A 22699-nucleotide genomic window follows, 5' to 3' on the forward strand; every position below is an offset into this window, starting at 1 on the left:
CCAGAAGAAGTCCTGGAAACTAAGAAGTATTTCTGGTGCTCCAGACTGAATGGTGTCAGACACGTCCCCTGATAGTCCCAATATTGGTTGCTTTTATTTCAACCTTCCTGTCACAACCCAAGCAGGATACCGGGAATACCCTCCTATCCACTACAGATTCAGTCACACCCTTCCTAAGAAGGCTTTTCAGATAGCTCCCCGCCCCCGGAAGTAATTACAGTTGTATAATCAATCCTGGCGCTTACCTGCAGGCTGCAAGGACAGACTTACATACTGTGGTCTTTGGAACTAAAGTTCCTGATTTGTCTCCTTACTGTCCTTACTAGTTTGTACTGTGTTGACGTCACTGGAATTACAGAATTTGTGTTTTCTGCCATGCTGGCGACCCAGTGGATGTAAATGAGAAATGGATACGTTCTAAATGTACTTGTCGGTAGATACGAAGGACAGAGACGATTTATGTGGACCATCAAGAACTGGGCTTTTTCTTTACTTACAGCCCAGGTAAAACTTTGACTTGCAGATGATGTACAGTAGAGAACTTCGAAACTCTGACTGGAGGAATGGGCAAATCCTTTATTCTTTTTCCTTCTTTCGTCTGTTTTTAATTGGCACATAGTAGCCATATGCCAATGTGAAACTTTGACTCACTGTATAGTGGTGGAATTAGGGAAATGGGCACACTTATCACTTTTTTTTTTTTTTTTTTTGGTTCTTTTTTTTCCGGAGCTGGAGACCGAACCCAGGGCCTTGCGCTTCCTAGGTAAGCGCTCTACCACTGAGCTAAATCCCCAGCCCCCACACTTATCACTTTAAACATTTACCTTTTCTTTGTGATAAGAGCAGTCCAAATCCTCTCCACTCATTTTGAAATATACATTGTATGACCGTCATCTACAATACAATCACCTCATTGTGCCAAGGAACACCACCATTCAGTTGTAAATGTTACTTTGTACCAACTGATCAACCTCTCCCCGGGGCCCCTCTCTTCACTTCCTGCTGCTCTCCTCAGCCTTCCCTTCCCACTCCTCTCGGCTCTTAGGAGATTAGGAGTTGAGATCCCAAGACTGTCATCTTGTGGTGTTCCTCTTTCTGTGCCTCCCTTACTTCACCTATCATAACGTCTGAGCTGTCACATATGCCAGGATTTCTTTCTTTTATGGCTTGCCGTGTTTTTCTTTATCTCACTGGGTTGTCGATTGCTGTAGGTTATTATGTAGGTCACTGTGAATAGAGCTGCCGTCAGTGTGGAAGAGTGGGTATCTCCTGGCCATCCTCCTTCCTTCTCTTTGGCTGTGTGTCTGGTACAGGAGCTGCGGGGTTGTCCTCTTTTTAATATTCTGAGGAAGCTTCTACTGTCTTCCATAATGGTGGAACTACTTTACACTTTTCCTGACTGTGTGTAAGTGTTCTCCTGTCTCCTGGTCCTCATTTTCTATTATTATTATTATTATTATTATTATTATTATTATTATTATTATCATTATCATTATCACTGTTGTTGTTTTTAACCACTATAGTAGTAAAGAAGTGATATCTTACCGTGGCATTGGTTTGTGTTTATTTTGAGCATTTATAACTCTATCCTATCTGTTGACTAGTTTCGTAGGTTTTTACAGCTGTCTATTTAGGCCTATATAGCTCTTATGTGGTCAAATTTTGCTACTGAGTTATTAAGAGTTCCTTACAAATTCTGACTATTACCCTCGTGCCACCACATACATAATTTGCAAATATTTGCCCGAGACACACTTGGCTGCCCTTGAGACCTCTGTTCAGGTCTGACTGCATACTTCTCCTCCGTGATGACAAACCTGATAACTTATGCCTAAATCGGACCACAGAAGAACTCTTCAGCTGCATCAGAAGGCTGCAATTGCCCTAAGGTGCAAACACCCTAACCTGCAAACACCCTAACCTGCAAACACCCTAACCTGCAAACACCCTAACCTGCAAATACCCTAACCTGCAAACACCCTAACCTGCAAACACCCTAACCTGGAACTGTCCTGGCCTTGGGGCACAGGTCAAGTAGCTCAAGGTGGAAAAATTCTCAGGGTGAAGGCAAATTAGGAGATGTTCCTGCACAGAGCATGTGGGGACTTTTTTGGAGTTTTAGGGGGAACTCCAGTTGGTTTTAGGTCCTAAGAAAGCCAGTGACATGTGAGTCCAAACAGTTCAAATCTACCACCCTTCTATGGATTGACAGCAACAATAAAACTCAAAAGACATAGCTAAGGAGAAGGCAAGACAGGCAGAAAGAAAAAAGAAAAACCTTTAGGATTTCAAGGGACTCACAAAAGGGGTCACCTCTTTGTTTCTGGAAATAGATTCCCAGTGTTAATCAATCACCGATTGCTAAAAAATCAAAGGCTTTCGGGGAAATGGTATTTTCATTATGTACGTAATATATCGCGTATAAATAATTAAATGCACAATACATCATGTATTATTTATCACATATGTATGTGTATATAAATATATATGTATGCATATAATATTTTAAATTTTCACCACCCTGGAGACAAAACAAGAGCAAACAAATCCACTCTGCCTATCCTTGCTATTCATTCACTTTAGGGCCTCTTTTTAAAAATGACTTCCTCCATTTTTTGAGATTACAGTACTATGACATCGTTTCCCCCTTCCTTTCCCTCCCTCTACACTGCCCCATACACTTCTCCCTGCTCTTGTAAGCTCACAGCCTCTCTTTCCACTGATGGTCCTCACAGGCATTGATGTAAATGCTACATATACACATCTAAGTACAAAGTTGCACCCTGCTCAGTCTGCATAACGCTACGTGTACGGATGCCTTCAGGGGTGACCATTTGGTACTGGATAACCAATTGGTGTGCTCTTCCTCGGGGCGGGGGACTGCTCCTCCTACTCTCAAGATTCTTCCGTTGCTTATAATTCTCTGTGTAGGGTTGAGGCCGCATGTGCTTCCCCCTGTCCACGTAAGCATGCCTTTAACACTCTTCCAGGGGCGGAGGCTCGGCTCCATGGTTAAGGGCGCACGTCGCTCTTGCAGATGACCTGTATGCACTCACAACAGCCCGTAACTCTAGCCCCAAAGGATCTGATGCCCTTTATCGCTTCCCAGCGTACCGGCACTCACACACATGAAAACACACACACCCACAGGCACGCGCATGTGTGCATACACGCGATATTTTTAAAACAGTCAAAGAAAACCCTAAACCTCTCCTTGTCCCCTGCACCTTCCACTCCCACATGAAGACTTTTCACTGAGGCCAGCTAGCATGATTCACTACCCGATCTATCTTCCTCGAATTCTCCGTTTTGTGGTGTCCGGGGGTTTAGAGTTCGCCCTCTCCTCTTCATTGGGATACCAGTTGCACCTTGTGCTCTAACTTGGTTTCTGTTTGTTTTTGGTTCTTTTTTTTTTTTTTTTTTTTTTTTTTTTTTTTTTTTTCCGGAGCTGGGGACCGAACCCAGGGCCTTGCGCTTCCTAGGCAAGCGCTCTACCACTGAGCCAAATCCCCAACCCCTCTAACTTGGTTTCTAAGCAGCGGTTTTCCCCTCTAGCTTCAACACATGGAATACACTTACACTTAGTCCCCCATCCCCCCTTTTTTTCTTGTAGGCGTCAACGCAAGGTTTAGATTTTAAGAGAGGCTGGAAAGGATATCATCAAAAGAGTGTGCCCGGTCCTACAGTGTAGAAGAAGAAAGCGTCTTTACAACTCCAGCCGTCTGCCCCACGACAGGCAAGTCAAACCTACCCGTAATATAGGCCAATTCTGCAGTGCTGTGGATGCTCAGTAAATCAGCTCCTTGGTTCTGACAAGAAACATAAGCTTCCTTCCAAGTCAGAACTTCCTGGTTATTAAACTGGTAGCAACTTCCAATCTGCCCATTCTTCTCCCAATTACCTTCGCAGCCATTTTCTGTTGATAAAGAGATAAGTCAGTCATCACAAGGACATCGTGTTTTCTGTTACTTGGAGTGCTTACAAGATTGCAATTCAATCTGCATTCGCTTAGGACGTGCCAAGACGGAGGCAGTCACTGCATGGAGCATATTTTGGTCCTTTCTTTATTCACCGAAATGGAAGTCAGAGCCTGCCAAATGACTCAAGCGGGCTAACTCTTTCACTGTCCCTCTATGTCCTGTCAACTGCGACACCATGCTTTCACCAGTGTTCCCTCATGCCCTTTGCCTGAAGGTGCTGGTCTCAGTATACGCAGGGGCACTGGGTCAGTGGGAAATAAGCTCACTTGAACTTGGCAAAGATATGTTGTCTCCAGTCTTAGTATGCACGGAGACGCTGTCAAAATGGCTTAGGTACAGAGCATAGTGACTTCTTTATTTTGGAGATTCAGCCCAAATTTCCCCTTAATATTTGAATAGATGATTGACTACATGAATAGAATTAACCATGTAGAACTCACATTACATAGGCACACATAGGCATGGGAACATGAGTGTACAACGCAGAAGGTCCACAGTGTATTCTCCGTGTGTGCGTGGAACGTATGCATGTTTGTGCTGGTGTGTGTATGTGCAAACGGAGACAGGAGGGTGTTTTGGTGTGTCCCTTTACACCTTCTCCTGAGACAGGATCTGTTGGTTAACTTGAAGCTAGTTTAGCAACCAGGAAACCCCACAAATCCTCTTGTTTTCAACCTCCATAGCAGTGGGGTTAATGGCAGGTGTCCTTAACTATGTCTAGCTTTCTTTCTATTTTTAAATTTGGGTGCCAGGGATTTAAATTCAAGTTCTCATGGTCTCAAAGCAAGCACTCTTACCCACTTAAACACCCCGCCCCCAGTTCCATAGCATACACATCAGATATAGAAATGTATGTTTCAAATAAAGAGCCATCAAATCATACCACGATTGAGTTAGCGGCATAGATCTTGAGACAATTGGTTCAAAATGTACTCTGCTTCCTATGTGACCCCAGAGAGAGGGAAAACCAATTCAGGCCAGATCACGAGACTCGACGCCCCATCCAGGGAGTTTCAAGGGGCTTCCCACACCAGTCACACACCAAATAGTACACTCGTGGTTCTATACACCGGAGAGTCACTCAGAGATCCACTGCGGAATGCGCGGAGTGGGGCAAGGACCCACAGGTGTCTGTGGCAATGGTATAACCAGAACACCCATCGCCTCTGTGCCTTCTGAGTGGCACATCGGCATCTTCCCCAGTCTTCTGTGGTATATACTCCTTAGTGCCACTTGGTGGAGGGAGAATAGGATAAATTGCAGGCACATTCATATTCCCAGCGAAGGCCTCTACTTGGTAAAGCTAGAAGCTTCCAGTGGGGTGGCAGTGTGTTTGTTATTCCACACTACCGCTGTGGACCTCAGATTTGAGAATTCAGCTTTCTTTCGTGGAAAGTAACTCTGGTAGGAACGTGAATGCATTCACACCCCGTGCCCAAGAAGGCACCTAGGCACATAGGTATGTTTCAGTAGAGGAGGCAAAACAGGTAAAGACCCTGGAGAGTGAGCATCAGGAATACTGGCCTTTCCACCAGGCTTCACATAAATGTGGTCTGACCCTGGCAGGTTCTTCCATCAACTGAGGCCACTTCCCCTCACCCGAGAAAATTCTCACCTGAAATGTCTGACCCAAGCTACAGTGAGCGTTAGATGACACGGTTATACGCTTAGCCACAATTTGCTTGTTATAAATTATAAGAAGAAGCAAACACTGTGTACTTTTAAAAAAAAAATAGTCTAACTAGATCCCAGGTGTTTAGAATGCCTGGGCCTTAGTCTAGCAAAGCAATTCTCACAGAGAGGTCCTCAGACCAGCATCATCGGAAAAACCTGGGAGCCCCGTGAAACTACAGATTTTTAGGCTCCATCTCAAAGCCACGGAATCTGAACCTTTGGAGGTGACCCTCTGTGCTAACAAACACTCCAGCTGGTATCAGTACACCCTGATGTATGGAATCACTGGCCCTGTCTAACTTCTTCAAGTTGGTCAGAAGCTTAGATTCTCTTAAGGAGGGAGCAGCATACAGTGGCACCAGGCTACCCTTTCTCTGGGCAGGAGAGTAGAGCCATCTGGGGCAAAGGCTTCACAGCCAGCTTTCTTAGACCTTCAGGACCTTATGCAACTATGTGGTCCACCTGGGCCTCACTATGTTTTCCTGTAGTTGCTGTGGTGACTGAATGGCTACAGTAGATGTTGAAGGCTTACGCCAGTGGGAGATGTTGGGACTGGGGTAGCGATAGTCTTATGTCAACTTGACACACGATAGATTTATCTGAAGGGAGGGACCTCAACTGAGCAAAGTGCTGTCAGATCTGTCATAGGATGGAACCATAAGGCCTTTTCTTACTTAGTGATTGATGGGGGGTGGGCCAGATTATGTGGGTGATGCTGTGTTGGGCTTGTGGTCCTGGGCCTATAAGAAAGCATACTGAGCAGGCCATAGGGAGGAAGGCAGTAAGTTGACCACTCTATGACCTCTGCTTCAGCTCCTGCCTCCAGGTTCCTGTTTGAGTTCCTGTCCTGATTTCCTTCAATGGTGAACAGTGACACAGACATGTGAGCCAAATGAACCCTTTCCCCGCTAACTCGCTCTTTGGTCGTGGTGTTTTGTCACAGTGATAGAAACTCAAACTAAGACAAGAGGCCATTTAATTATCCTCTGTTGTTATTACATCTGAAGTTCTTTTCTCTTTTTTTTTATAGGGTCTTTCAGGTTACTGTCATCAGCTTTCTTTGAGATGGTATCGGTTACACTTCCATAGCGCAGGCTGACCTGAAACTCATCATTCTCCAGGATCAGTCCGATGAGTGCTGAGGTTACAAGGGTTAGCTCTCACCCTTGGTATTCAATACTCACTAAGCATGCACAGCGCCATTACGGTGACTTCTTTGTACCGCTCGCCCATTTGCTACAAAGCTGTCTCTGTTATATACCAGACAGTATCACCAGCACTCTTTGGTCTGTCCGTTTCTATAAAGAGGAACGAATGCTTTCGTGCCCTGGATAGCGTTGTTCTAATGAGAACACTTGAAAACATACTTTGATCAATGCATGGGCATGGCGGACCAAACATTGTCACTAATTCGCAGGGGACCTTGGCTGCAGGGCACAAATCTACTTTAAGTTGTCACAGTCCTCAATATGGCTTTCCCGCCCATTTGTACCTGTCCTTGTTTGCTTCAGGTAACTCACAAAGACGATTTCCTTCTAGTCAAGCCCCAGTGCCTTATGCCCTGCCCCACTTTCTCCAGAAGCTGCAACGCCTCACCTGCTCGTACCCCTTCCACGTTTCCCTGATGCAGCTGAGCTTCCCCAGTGCCCTCCCCTAATCCCATCTTCCACAAACGGTCCTGCTTCTCTTCTTGACCAGCTTCTCAAGACAAACTCAAAGCGGTTCCCGACTTCTGGGAAGAAGGTCAAGGTCCTGCAAATGCATATTCTTCATCTAGGAAGATATCGGCTGCCAAGTCACCTTAACTCCCCCACTTCCCCCTCTGCCACCTATAAATGCTACTCTCTCCTTGCTTCGAGAGAGTTCGCCAGCCCGTACGTACCTGGTTGTAGGCAGATGCCCCACTTTTGATCATATTCATAGTTTAGGGTAGTGGCACACCATGGCCCTTTATGGTCTTCATCCCGAATGCAGTCATGGTGCCATGTCTTACCAATTAAGAAAGGGAATTCACAAGGCCTCCCGTAGGAGTTCCCATCTCTGGTATATATCTCTGCGGAATGGGGATGAAGAAGAGGACAGTTCAGAGCTGAACAACCATCTCAGGGTAGCTAGTTTCTAAAACGTTTAAAGAAAGGGTGTTGGTTCCACTTATGAGCCTACAGTATCTGAGAGGGCTATAGACTGTGGAAAGAGCACAGGGACAGACTGCTCTGGTCTGTGCTTTAAATGCTGGAGTCTCCTGCAAGTGTAGTTTCTGCATTTCGAACTGGGACTGTCGGTACTTACCTCAAGGGTTGTCTACTGTGTGTTTAGCAAAAATGTAAGGTTTCTTTTCTGTGATGTAAGGAAGCAACGAAAGACCCTGGCTTGATCAAGTAAGAGGAGACTGACACCATCATGGGGTGGGGGATGGGGGAGACACAGGTACTTCCTCAAAATGGGTATCTTGACAGAGTTTCAATTGACCTTCATTTCTTTCTTTTTTATTCATTTTACATCCTGCTCACTGCCCCCCTCCCCATCAACCACACCCACAATCATTCCTCCCTTTCCTCTCCCCTTCTCTGAGCAGGTGGGGGTCCCTCTGGGTATCCCTCCACCCTGGTACATCAAGTCTCTGTGGGACTAAGCACATTGTCTTCCACCGAGGTCAGACAAGGCAGCCCAGGTACAATCACCTCCATTTCTTCAGTGAGCGTGAGGCTGGCATCGCTGATGTCTGCATCAGCTTTGGAACCACTTGTGCAATTAGAAAGATGGACAAAGGCTATTGCTGCCTAACAGAATTGAGGCTGTGGCTCTGAGAAAATGAAGGGAGAGAGCTGCTGGACTCCTGGGTAGGTGCGTGGAGACAGTCAAGACAGGTAATTCAGGTTATGAAAAAAGAACTGACCTTAACAGGGCAGTCATGGGAAAGGCTGGTGACCAATGGGGTGGCTTTTATTTTAGTCATTTTCTCTGGCTCCTAGAGAGGCACTGGGAAATTATCACAAACCGGATATGCCTGGGACCCCCAGAGGAAGTGCTCAATACTATGTCAATAACCGTCTTCCGAGAAAACCTGTTTTAAAGACAGCTAACCATGTATCTATTTCTGTCACCTCTTTTCTACAGCTTCAATTTCTTCAAAACTGGTTATTATCCGACGAAAGAATGGCCATGAGGGAGAGCATAGTCATCAGATCTCATTAACCTTCATCAGGCTTTAAGAGTCCCTCAGAAAGACTCGAGGATCTGCTTGATTCATATACCCGAAGCAAGAGACTTAAGTTTGGAAGCTATTACACACACATCAGTACAAGAGAAGCAAGAATCGTCTGGATGCTTCTCTGTAGGAAAAAAAAAAACCTCATCTTTGTGGGTCATTGTTTCCCTATGCCTTTCAAGGGAATAATGGCTTTCAAGGGACTAATTCTGCTCAAGAGTGTGGTGGCCTTTTGTTTTATAAGGAGCCTGCTCATCACATATGTTTCAAGTTTGACCATGTCAAAAAAAAAAAAAAGCCCCCAAGGCACATGACCATTTCCCCTTCCTTATTACTGTACCGAGAGGACACTCCCAGAGCATGACGCAATGCTGCTTCTGCTGCTTCTGCTGCTTCTGCTGCTGGGGCCTTCAGGGTTTTCTAAAACCTTTTATTTCTGTGTGCAAAGTGCTTCCAGACACTCTGTACTTGTTCCTCGCCACAAGCCTGTGAGATCAGAGCTGTATAGTGGAATTCCCACTTCTGAGAAGTAGTTAAGGACACATGGGGTGGCCCATCGTGAAGCACGGGGAATAACGACAGCCTCTTTGAGTAGTCACTGACACACACTAAAACCACTGCAGGTTTCAAGGTACTCATGGCTCAAAGACACTTGTCACAGTTCTGGGTGTCACACAGCTCACTGTAAACTGCTAGATATGGGCAGCCTACTATGCTCTCTGCTAACATAAGCATTTGTTCTCAATTGCCCTTTGCTGTCACCGGCCTATCTGGATCCCGCCGATGTCCTGACTACGACAGGCTCTCCTGACAAGACTCCCCTCTCACTGTGTGGATTTAGGCTGACAACATCTTCAAACCAACAACTGAAGATGTCATTGTCACAAACTTGTGAGATCAGGTGCTTACTCGGAAAATGAATTGCGTTAGTGACCAGGGTTTGGCAGGCTCCAGAAGAGTCACCAAGCACACGTAGATTCTGTCCATTCTCTACGTGAGTCAATACGCATTTATGATATTATCAAGATGCCAGTTGAGCCAAGCTATCTTAGGATATAACTGTATATACAGGAGCTGTTAAAAGCAATCCATTCATAAGTTTTTTTACACTTAGAGCACTTTTGTATAAAGACGATTTCTATGAGAGAACTCACAACATAATGGTAAATAAATGCTAATATTGTTAAAGTAAAACAGAAAAGGAAATTAGGTAGCAAATGCCAAGGGAGAAATAGGATACTGTTATTTGGGGGAAATGGATCTTCACTTTTATACCCAGCTTTTCTGCAACAGGCTGGATAACTTGGGACTTTACTTGGTTGGGGCTCGACTAGCCTACTTTTTTCATCATTATAGACAGCCGGGTTGGGCATGGACCAGTATCAGGAGTTAGAGAGCAGGCCTGGAGAAGTTTCCTCACATTAGAATTGGAAGGGGTATATGCAAATTTGCAAGTTAGGATTGGCAGGATTAATATTTGGTTAAAGCTGAATGGTGGGAGGAGAAAGCGGGACAATTCAAGAGGGACTTCTAGATCTCGGACTTGTAGAGAGTGAGTGGTGTCAGATACCCAGAGAGGCGCAGAGAAAGGTGGCAGCTTTGGCCTTGGCCTCTGTGCAAATTAAAATTGGATGTAAATCTTTTTCTTTCTCTCTTTTTAAAAATCAATTATTTTATTTTAGTTTTTACATTCCAGACGTAATTCTCAGTCCTCCCTCCACAGGGCTTCATCCCCTTTGCCTCTGAGAAGGTGACTCCCCCTCAACTCCCCAAGCATACCCCTTCCTTGGGGCATCCTCTCCAAGTGAGGCCAGACAAGGCAGCCCTCTGCTACCTGTGTGCCAGGGGCCTCGGCCCAGTCCTGTATGCTCTTTGGTTGGTGGTTTAGTCTTTGGGATCTCCCAGGGATCCAGGTTAGTTGAGACTGCTGTTCTTCCTATGGGGTTACCATCCCCTTCAGCTCCTTCAGTCCCTCCCTCTAACTCTTCAAGAGGGGTTTCCGACCTCGGGTGCAAATCCTAATTAGGTAGAACTCTTGTGTCTAAAATGGTTTTAGCATTTTGAGTATTAAATCTGAAAATATGAAGAAACACATCAGCTCTGTTGGCTGTGCCCTGGCTCTGTCGTTCTCCTGGGCACTGCTGTGCAATGTTCCTGGTCTCTCTCCCCATTTTTGTGCTGCCGATCACTTATATAATAACATATTCATTACGTTATTAACGTATAAATAAAACCCATAAAATAAGAAAGAAGGCAACTTTTGCTGAAATGAAGATACTTCAAAAATGGAGGGAGTTAAAAGATTACAACTCTTCTCTCAGAAGAACCCAGGGCAGAAAAGTAAAGCTCCAGGAAAGGACTGATCCCAAAGCAAACATGCAAACACACACACATACACACATACACACACACACACACACACACACACACACACACACACACACACACACACACACACAATGCTATCTGAAGCCATTCTTTTGGGTTCAGTGTTTTCTTTCAGTTGCCACGTTAGATGGCATCATGTTGCACAGTATTTAAGCTTGTCCATAAGGGGTATCCAGATGGCAATCACTTTAAGTTCAAGCAACAATTCTGTCTTTCCCTGAGCTCTCTGTCTGTCTCTGTCTCTGTCCCTGTCCCTCCCTCCCTCCCTGTCTGTCTGTCTCTGTCTATTTCTCTCTCTCTTTCTCTCTCTCTCTCTCTCTCTCTCTCTCTCTCTCTCTCTCTCTTCTTTTACCATCCTCTTCTTTTTCTGCAGTGTATGTATGTTTGTATGTGTTTGTATGTGTATGTACATGTGGGTATGAGGCCAGAATATTGACGCTGGTGCTCTTCCTTGATAGCTCTCCAATGCTCACTTGAATCCTTAGTGTGCTGATTGGACTAGTCTAGCTAGCCAGGGATCTTGTCTCTGTCTCCAGGGCGATGAGATTATAAACAGGCTGCCACACCCACCCAGGACTTTCATGCATGCTAAGGACTCAAACTTGAGTCCTCATGCACAGCAAACCCAGCATGTGCAGAAAGCATTTCCCCAATGAAGCCAGCTCCCTGGCCCTCAGGTAACAATTCTGAGGTTCAAAGGGAGCTGGTAAATAGAAACACTTTAATGATTTTAATGGTCACGAACTGAAGGAAAGGAAAACCCCATCTTTCAGTTTCTAATATTTCTTCATTAAGAGCAGAACCAGACTTCATGAGAAACAGAATGAGATTCTCTAAGCAGAAAAACCTGAGCAGATAATGGTTAGGATGGGACTTAAGTTGCCATCCTGGGTCTACAGGCAGATTTAGGAGGAAGTTCTTTATCTTTCCTTCAAACTCATGTATGTCGAATATGGCCATAGACTCAGGAAGAGGAAGAAAGCTCTGAAGGGAGGAAGGATAGTAGAACACAGGTGGTACGGAGGAATGGGGAAGAAGTTTAAGTGGGGGGAGGAGTAGGAAGGGAAGACAGAGGAGGGGGTTAGGAGAAGACTAACGCTTAGGAAGTTTTAAAAAAAAACCATGAAAACCTACCTTTTAAATGTTTCCTGTAAATGAATATCTACATATTTTTATATTCAAGAATTTATTTGGATTTACCCTACACAGTGGAAATGACCTCCCAGAAGTCATAGGTTGCCAAATGAAAGCCCCAGTGCCAAGTGTGGTATACTTCCCCTCACGTGATTGGTCAGCGGTGTCCCAAAGATCCCCCAAACTATCAGGGCATTAACACTGCTCTTGGTTGCCCTTCAGAACTTGATGGTGAGACCCTATTACTGCACATACTGGTCACAGGACATGGAGAAACCAAGTCGTATTGATCAGAAAGCTTTCTCCTTGCTGGATAGCTTCCACAGTTTTGGAAGATGCTATCCAGTCTTCCGGGGGGTGAGAGGGAGTCATCAACAGTATTACCCACATATGAATGCTGTGAGCTGCAGGGATGAGCGGTGTGGCAAGAAATGCCCATGGGTGGGACAGTGGCATAAATATAATGGGGTGACCAACCGATCCCCAATTGTATTGAAGGTCCATTCCACATGCCTGGTATGTAAATATGGTCAAGATCCTATGTTTGGAGGTCTCACAGGCCCTAGGAGTACACCCACGACCTGCTGGAAAATAGACACGCTATACAACCACCATCTAAATTCATATCTCTCTACCTATTGATTAATTCAGCTCTCAGACATCACCTCAGACAAAAACAAAACAAGAACAAAAACCCTACTTTTGGTGAACACAAAATTTTGGTCAGTCACAGAGAACAAGTGGTGGGCTCAGCCACAAACAGAACACCCATAGCACACCTGCTTCCCAAGGCCCAGGAACCATCTCGGGAGAGGGAATGGAAAGACTGTAAAAAAGCCAGAGGATCTCCTGGCAGCTGTGGGAGCCTGCATAAGATGTGTGCGAGATCAAGCCAGCCAACATTCTAGCCTGGACTTGAGAAGGGAGAGTTGGTTTTCATTAGGGCCTTGTCGGTGGGTGGACCACATTCCAGAGGATGGTCCCACAGCTAGGACTACACGAGCAAGACAAAGTAGAGTGGGCGAATTGTTTTAAAGAAAAAGACATAAAATCGGAAGCTGGGAAGGTGGGGGATGGGCCTGGCAGGGATTAGGAGAAGGAGCTGGGAGTAAAAATGATCAAAATATATTGCACTAAATTCTCAATGAGCAAAGTGGTTTTGTTCTTGTTTTTTTTTTTTTAAACTTGAAGACTCATTGCAATCTAGAGCAAAGGTCACGGCAATATTCATACACTTGTTCTTGGAAATGGACAAAGAAATCTCGACAGAATGTCAAGTCAGAAATACAGAGAGTGACACAAGATGCCTCTGCCAAAGATGGAAATATTACAAAAGCCTGTGAGACATTCAAAATATTCCTATTATATTAAGATTCCTAGGCATAAAAAAATAAACCACCTATTTTTAATTTTTTTTTAAATATAGGGTTCGGTCAATATTATTAGATTATGTACCTCTAGCCTATATGAAGTATTTCCCGTCACTATAACATTTCCTTCCTCCTAGCCTTCAGAATGGCATCACAGGAAGTAAATAAACAAGGCATAGGAATTTCAAGTCCTATGTTTACCACACCAAGAGGTTGTGTGACCTCTGATAACACCCCTAAGCTTTTCTATACCAATCTACAAAGGGGAAGGGTGGGGAACCCTTAGGTGTGGTAAGACTGCAGTCTACAGTGGCTGTTCATTGTGACTTTATTTAAACTGAGTTGTGCATGTTCAGTTGTGGGGAGCGGAGGAAGTACCAAGTGTATGAACGTCTATTGTTGACAAGGGCGCAGCCATGTTTAGGATCAGTGCCTCAGAACCACAGGAAGTTGGCAAAGTCTTTTCCATATGGATCAGGCTCAGAAAGATATGGTCCAAGAACAAGTGAAGACCAAGCACTGACCTGTGTGCAAAAACTGCATCGTCCTTCTCCTGAATGTTTACAGCCTGACATTGCTAGCCCACAGAGACCTGCTACCAGGACTAGCTAACTGCTCCCCTGCACCATACCTAATAAAGGCACTGAGGTTCTGGGACACTTCAGTAGTTGTTTCCACTCCATCAGACTGCACACAGTCAGGTTTCCAGGACAAAGTTGTGTGGGTATGGCATTCAAATGAAGCAAACATTACAGCAAAAGGGTCAGTGTTTGTCTCTGGTAACTCACCGTGGTAAGGCTGGTCACAGAGGTTTTCCTTGGAGCCTCCCTTCTTCCAGACATCAGTTGAATTTGTGCTGGCTGTGGCATATCCGTCTTTCAGAGCCAGGCTGTACTGAGCAGCAGTGTATAGAGAATGGTGCTCACACTTCCACCACAGCATGGCTTTGGAGTCACAGTTGAACATTCTCAGGTTGTCTGTGGCTTTGGTAATGTCTAGGCCAAGGCACTTTTGGGATTCCAGGTGAAAGAGACGGTGCTGGGACACCCACTTCCATAACATGTTTTTAGTTTCGCTACAGTCCTGGGCCACTATCCAGTCAGACAGCGGCTGGAGGCACTTGCCAGTGTTTTCATTGACGATGGTGAATGGATTGTTACCTGGGTTGAGACAGTAAGGGAAGACATTTTAGGACTCTGAGTCATGTGATGAGTGCACCTTGCTCCTGCTTGTTTGCTGAGGAGAGTCTGATTAACCCTGGACTGCCCTCACCCTCGGGCTTGGTAAACTCAAGGGTTCCACAAGGATTGAAGGTTGCAGTGAGCTCTAAAGCCAATCTGGCTGGGCTCGGAGTTTGCTTCTTTGTTGCCACCTATGAGATCAGAGCGAATTATTCAACTTTTGTGCTTCAGTTTCCTCTGGTGTAAGGCTGGCTCTACTTCACACCATGGCTATAAGGGGGCTGACATGGGGCGACCCATGCCAGTAGAGAGGAGAGTGTGTGTGATTTTGCTAGTCCATAAAAAGTCCCCTGCCTTGCTCATAAACAACGACTGGGTTTTCCCTTTTCTTCCACAAATGGTCTGTGGCCAGTGAAAAGGTATCCCGAGTCACACCTCTGTTTTGCTATTCCGGTTTCCACAGCACAGAGGTCCGACCATCAGAACTGCCCCTCCTCCCTCACGGATTGTTGAAGGAAGGCCTCTGTGTTCCTTGGCTTAGCACAGGTTACTGTGGCCATTCGAAAGGGGGATTTTCTTACAAACCACTTCTCCTGAACCTTCCGTGGAAACTGTACATAAGTGGAGAGAAAAACTTCTGAGAAGGCAGGGGTAGAGAGATTGGGGTAAATAATAGGAGAAAATAGAGGATCTGGGTTCTGAGGGCAGGGAAACTGTGGCCAGCCCCACTGCAATGCCGCCACCGCCAAGAGAGACAGAGGCTGGGAATTCACCAAGTAAATCACCCAAAGGAGGCCAAATCCTGGGTTCCGAGAATAACCTGAGCTACCAGGTCTAAGGTCTTGCGTGTGTGAGCAAGTGAGAAAGTGAAAATTAACCAGTGGAAGCTAAAGACTAGAGATGAGGCCTCCTCAAGGGATCTCAGAGCATTCTAGAGGAGCTGTGGGGAGACCTGGACGGTGGGGGAGACAAAAGCACCGTCACCTTGATGGGATGGGAACTCAGAATCAAATTTAGTTGAGTTTCTGAAACCAAAACAATTCAGTGTCTCTTATACACCTGAGTTTGAGGACCAGGATTTACTTATATTACAGTAAGTCACAGTGAAACACTTTGGTCAGCTCTCTTACAAAGGGGGTGGGGGTGGGGGAAGGCATAGTCAGTCACGCTGCTGAGCAGAAAGCTGGGCTATTTTAGACAAGCTTAAACAGTCACTGTCAATGAACCAGAGTTCAGCAGAACAGCACTGGAGAGTTTGGTTCTCAAAAGGTGTTTTCATTTTGAGTTCAGCTTCACAGTCACTGGGAAACAAACAGGGGAAAATTTCTCCAGTCATGGGTTAAAGAGTGCCAGGCAACTGCTGGCAATTTCACCACAAAAGTCATAGCTACAAAATTCTATCTGATTCTGTGAACTTTGGATGGAATTTTTGTTTTGTTTTGTTTCAAGTAGCAGCAGCAGCAGCAGCAGCAGGTCAATCAATGGGGAACAACAAAGAAAACCTTAAAGTGGTAGTTATTTCTGCTTTCAAATTTGAATGTAAAGGGATTACAGGGTGTTGGGTCATTGGTTGAAAGCACTTGGCATTGCAAGCATGAGGGGCTCATTTCAAATCTCCGGAACCCACTAGAAGCTGGATGTGGAGCATGAGTGTATATAATCATATGTGTACACACACACACACACACACACACACACACACACACACACACACACACACAATTATTCCCATGGGAAATGAAGGCAGAGGCAGGAGGCCCCAGAAGCTCGTGGGTCAGTTAGCCTGGCATACACAGTAGAAACAACAAACAACAAAACCACACACAAAGAAAAAAAACAAGAAACCCTATCTCAAATGAGATGGAAAGTTGGAACCAACACCCAAAGTTGTTTGCTGACCTCCATAGTGATAGTGTGTGTTGACATACACAAACACAAAATTTAAAAAATAAAGTAAAACATTGCACGGAGCTGTCGTTAGGTGGGTTGGTACAGCAGAAGCTGTCCTTTCTTCTTTGACACCCCCTGTCACTCTTTCTTTGATGGTCACAGGTTGGGAGGACTGTGAGGCAAATGGAACATTTCCCTAATGTGTTCCTCCAACATATTCAACTGCCCCTCTAACACTTGATTTACTCTTTCCCCTCACTACTGTCTTCTACATCTCCAAAGTAAATTTTGTGTTCAAATAAGCACATAAGGGAAGTCTTCTGCACGTGGTCCTCACCCTTCTTGAAAACTCCTCTCACTGACCCTGTCGTCTTGGTGGTTTTCCCTGGATGCTCTGCTTCATAACTCTTAAACAGGTTACCTGGATAAGCAGAAGCTATGCTTTCTTTTGAAGGTCTACGTGTTTCGGGATTCTCAATAAAACTCGGTAGGTTAGGTCCAAGGCCTCGTGTGGTGGGAAGAACGGTATTGAATCAAAGTATTGGGGTTCCTAGACTGACGTCCTACATGTATTACCAGTTCAATGGAAGTCTCAGGGAAGCTGCTTCCTCTCCCAGAGTCCTCGAATCCCTAAATATCGGATGGAAGCTATGGTGTACAGGAAAGCCATTCCAAAGCTGTCGTCCCATCCCATCCCCCCATCCCATCCCATCCCATCCCACGCTATCACCAGGTAACAGTGTCCTAGCTCCCAAGGTCCTACTAACTTTCGCTCAAGTCATCGCCAGCTTTTGCAGACGCCCACAGTATTGGCTCATAACCACTGTACTGCCAGTAGCATCTGGGGTCATTCTAATTCCATTTGTAACGAACATGTGGAGCTAGTCAAGAGATCCTCTTTTATCAACACTCAGCAGGAGAAAGACAGTTTTGCTTTTCATTTCTACCCTTAAGGTACTTCCGGGACACTTGTGGACTCGTGACCTCTTGGTACGAACCAGACTGCAGTGACTTGTGGCGTGCGTGGAGTGGCAAAGGAGGAGACACTGAGTGTCTTAAGTAAGTTGTACCTTTGAATGCAGGTATGTGTGTCAGACTAAACTTGTGCTTGGACTGAGCATGTAATCCCCATCAGTGTTTGATACCTGCACCAATGAGATTTCTTAGGACAACCACTCACCATTAATGATTTAAGGGACTCCTCATTAGCTTTCAAATATAATGCATGTGTGAGCATTAATAAATAATTTATTTGCTGCCGGAAAGTCTTATTCTTTCATAATAGTTTTCTCTACCATTCTTACCCCTAAGCAATGGCTGTTCAGTCTACCTGTTTTGTGGCATTGTGGGACTTTAAATTGAAGAGTGGGAAGGAAAACTGATCAACTAAAAATAATTTCTTAGAAAAATTATTTTATAAGGGCCTATAAGCCATCTGAGAGATGTATTGCATTTTGGAAAGGTAACTACAAACTTTAGTGAGTATTTCTGGGATGCTGTGCACCAAATCCAGCACCTTGAGCATGCCAGGCAAGTGTCCTTGCACTGAGATCTTTCCAAGACCCAAACTGGATTCCGTCCCTAGCTTTATATGAGATCGATCCTGCTTTCCATCTTTGCACTAGTCTTCAACGGAGTTTTCACACTCACAAATCTAACTCGTCTTGGAGTCCTTTTACATGCTTCATTTTATAGAAAGACTTTAGAGAGGTTTAGGGGATTAGCCAAAGAGCATTGTCATAATTACAGTTTGTGTTTGTTTGTTTGTTTGTTTGTTTGTTTGTTGGGACAGGGTTTCTCTGTGTAGTCTTGGCTGTCCCGGAACTTGCTCTGTAGACCAGGCTGGCCTCAAACTCACAGAGCTCCATCTGCATCTGCTTCCCAAGTGCTGGGATTAAAGGCATGGGCCACCACTGCCCAGCTGGGAAATAGCTTTTTTTTTTAAGCACTCTTATTTCTAGCACAGAGAGACACAGACGTGTGCGTTTGCTACTCAAAACAAGTCTCAAGAGACGATCGAGTTCACGGTGGTAAACTAGGTATCAGAGAGCAAGTAATTCCAGCTTGGATGATGTGGGTAAGATGCCCAGAAACCCCTAAAGCACTGGTTCTCAACCTTCCTAACACTGTGACCCTATAATACAGCTCCTCATGGTGTAGTGACCCCAACTGTGAAGCTAATTTTGTTGCTACTTCACAACTGTAATTTTGCTACTGTTATGAATCATAATGTAAATATCTGTGTTTCCCGATTGTCTTAGATGACCCCGTGAAAGGATCATTTGACCCCCACCTCCACCCCAAGCCCATTGAAAAAAAATGCTGCCCTAAAGGATCACATTACTTCAAGCTGTTCGCTCTCCAAGGAAGCAAAAAAAGTAAGGCTGGCGTCTTCCCAAGAACAGAGAGATACTTTTCCAGCATTTGAGTGGCCAGGACCATCTAGCCCAAGCTCCCTGCACACATGTGACACAGTGCATGCCATGAATCTAGCACCCTGAATCTGACCCACAGCTACACATGCCAACAGAATAGATAGAAGAACAAACTCCAGTTCTGGGCTAGGGAGATGACTCAGTGGGTAAGAGTGCTTGTCAGTCAAGCATGGGGACTTGAGTTTGAAACCCAAGCACCCATATTACATTAAAAGAGAGAGAGAAAGAAAGGGTGGGGACATGGCCCTGAACTCCTGCAACCCCACAGTTGTGTGGCAGAGGTAGGTAGATAGATCATCCCAGGAGTCTGTAATAGTCAGCCTAGACAAAATGGTGAACTGGGGATTCAGGGAGAGAACCTGTCTCCCTGTCTCAAGAGTATAATGTGGAGAGTGATGAAAGAGGAGATGGCATCCTTTTTCTCTGGCTTACACACACACACACACACACACACACACACAGACAGAGACAGAGAAACAGAGAGAGAGACAGAGACACAGAGACAGAGACACAGAGACAGAGACAGAGACACGGAGACTGAGACACAGAGACAGAGACACAGAGACAGAGACAAGAGACAGAGACAGAGAGACAGAAAGAGACAGAGAACAGACAGAGAGACAGAAAGAGAGAGACAGACAGACAGACAGAGAGAGACAGAGAGAGAGAAAGAGAGAATAAAACCCCCAACTTCTCCATGTGTTCAGCCCAATATGAGGCTACAAGCCTAGCCTGAAGATGAGAGAAAGCCACCCAGGGCAGCCATTAGAAGTGCAGAAGAAGGGACTCAAATGCCTGTGGGGACATTTGTCTGGGAACAAACTTAAGCCTAACACTGTCGCTTTGGGTCCCTGAGACAGAATGGGGGCTGTGGAGACTGTGGTGTTCTGGTCAGAGTTCCCACTGTTATGGTAAACACCACCACAGAAAGCAGCTGGGGGAGGAGAGGGTTTGTTTCCGTTTGCACTTCCATAGCATACTCCGTCACAGAAAGAAGTGAGCAGGAACTTAAGGCAGGAACTGCATCAGAGGCCATGGAAGAGTGCTGCTTACTGGCTGGCTTCCCTGCTTGTCCAGCCTGCTTTCTTATCCATTCAGGACCACCTATCCTGGGGAGGCCTCACCCACAATCTGCTGGACCCTCTAAAGACTTGCCTATGGGCCAATCTGATGGAAGGATTTTCTCACTCAAGGTTCCTCGTCCCAGGTAACAGGAGCTTGTACCAGGCTGACAACAAACAAAAAACCCAACCCAGACATTTGGAAATTAAGGAAATCCTAAAATTTGTGAAGGAAGTGAAACAGGACTCTCAGATGCAGGTGCAAACCAAGAGATAGGTGGGTGGAAGTTAGTGTGCTTGAAGTGAGCAGTGAACTGGTGCAGGTAGATTTTTCTCCTTGGATTGCATAACAGAACCAAATTGAGCTCTCATATCAATAAAAGACTTTTATATTTCCTTTGGTGGTTCCAGTGCAGAAGGTCAAAGGACCTTCTGAAAAGAGTCAGGACTCATTAAAGGGTAGGCTGATAACATCCACTCTTCCCCTAAGTCTGGACACAGTCTACATCAGGGAGTAAGCTTAGCTCCAAAGAAAGCAAGAGGTCCGCTCAGAATTTCCTGAAACACATCTTGACCACCTTTTCCTTCTTCACACCGTGAGATAGCAGAAGTGAATGTTCATAGCCTATAGGTTGTCATTTATATAGTCCAATTAAGTAAACAGGTCCTTGGCACACCTTTTGTTGAAGCAAAAAGAGAAAGTAAAAGCAAAACTCTTAATTGCTAAGCGGGATGGTGGTGCTGGCATTACCAAGTGAGCTTTATAGAAGGCATCCTTTCCCCACTGACAGGAAGTGACCCACACTTCTGTTTGGGGCCAGCTGCCTGAGTTGGGGAGCATTTGGAAATAATAACCAGATTAAAGGCGCCTCTGCTCTAGGTGACAGGGAAGGGCATCCTAATTCTCCTTCCTGACTGACTTCTGGGGATAATAGTTGAATCTGATTTCCTTTTCCTTGCGTTCAGTGGGCACAGTGAAGTCGTGATGGCAGAGAGTCCTTGCAGTGTGGGTGAAGGCTCATGATTGTCCCGGGGATTCTGAGGTGACCAAGAGGCGACAGCGATGTAAGGGGAAGTGGGGAACCCCAGGGATGCATGATTTCAGGGAACTGTAGAGGAACAAGAGGCAGAACAGTCTCTGGGAAAGGGCTGGGGCTCTTCTAGGCAGAGGGCCCCTTCGCACCACATGGCCCTGCCCGCTGCCCTCCTAGGCCAGACCTCCCTGCTTGTCTGCTCCAGAGACACAGAGAGCAAGGCGATCACGACCGACCGTCCCCTGAGGAGGCAAAAGCCCAGAGCAGCAGCGTCGAGGCCGCCCGGTTTACCTGAAGGCTCCACAAGCTCAAAGCACCGCAGCAACAGCACGAGTAGCCCGGTCGCCCGGCCCGGGGTGGCCCACCGCGTCCCCATCTCCAGTCCCAAGCCTCTGCTCCCCGCACGGGCTCCAGGGGTGAACCCCGCCGGTCTCAAGACGCCTCTAGGGCAACCTCTGGGGTGCGCAGACCCCGCCCCCGCCGCGCTCGGCCAATCAGAGCTCCGCCTTGCGTCCCGGGCGAGCGGGGGCGTGCAGGAGTCTCCCCACCCACGTCAGACATCTGTGAGGGCTCCGGACCTCCCAAAGGCGGAGAAGTGCACAGGAAAACCACAGGGTATGGGGGTCCGCTCCCCCTCTTCTTAAGCAAATTTGGGGAAGTGTGGCTCTGTCAGTTTAACACTTGTCCTTTGTAGAGAGACAAGACAGGGAGCTAGGGCCTCGGACCATGGCTAGTTGGAAGTGTGCGCACAATCCTCATCACTACGGACTGGGGAAAGCGCACACATGGGACTGTGGTGCCCACGGTCAAGCCAAAGACCTCAGCTGTACTTAACATCGTAGTCATTTTGGAAGTATGAACAAAGGTGATTGGGGGTTGACCTGAAGTTGTCAAACCATATTAAAAGTGACAGTTATGCCAGCGATCGTACTGTTTTGTACTGTTTTGTTTTAAGAAGTTTTAACTATTGGACCTTTGCAGAGTCTTTTCTTTAATAATCTAGTAGTAATAATATTCCATTTGAAATGTGGAAGTCTGCACACAGAATCTGAAATTCAAGCCCATTTATTCCATTCCTCGGACAACGCTACCACGAATAGTACAAGTTCCAAATTTACTAACTTGCCTAGAGGTGAAGATCTTATATTTTAAAATGCTTATCGAGTATAGGATATATACTTGAGATAGCTCACATCCCTGTTCCCCAAAGGTGGCTATTCCCCTCGGGATGTGTTTAGGTCAACTTTCCACGTTCCAACTGCTCAGATGGCTCCAGACCCATCCTGGATCCATCTTCCTCTCATGCTCTGGCCTTTGCTTTTAGTGGCTACAAAGAGCACTTAT

General features: G+C 45.8%; 1 protein-coding gene across 1 annotated transcript in view; it reads right to left on the reverse strand.

Annotated features, from left to right (window-relative positions):
- The window catches only part of Ly75 (lymphocyte antigen 75), an 87484-nt gene extending 65711 nt beyond the window's left edge, over positions 1-21773 (reverse strand). The window contains exons 1-4 of the mRNA NM_001427146.1: positions 21647-21773; positions 14543-14914; positions 7537-7707; positions 3752-3916 (exon numbers count right to left, since the gene is read on the reverse strand). Coding sequence (NP_001414075.1) covers positions 3752-3916; positions 7537-7707; positions 14543-14914; positions 21647-21731 — 793 coding nt within the window. The 5' untranslated portion in view covers positions 21732-21773. The remainder of the gene's footprint in view (positions 1-3751; positions 3917-7536; positions 7708-14542; positions 14915-21646) is intronic.
- Between the last annotated feature and the right edge of the window lie 926 nt (positions 21774-22699).

This window comes from Rattus norvegicus, chromosome 3 (genome assembly GCF_036323735.1).
Source record: "Rattus norvegicus strain BN/NHsdMcwi chromosome 3, GRCr8, whole genome shotgun sequence".
NCBI lineage: Eukaryota > Metazoa > Chordata > Mammalia > Rodentia > Muridae > Rattus > Rattus norvegicus.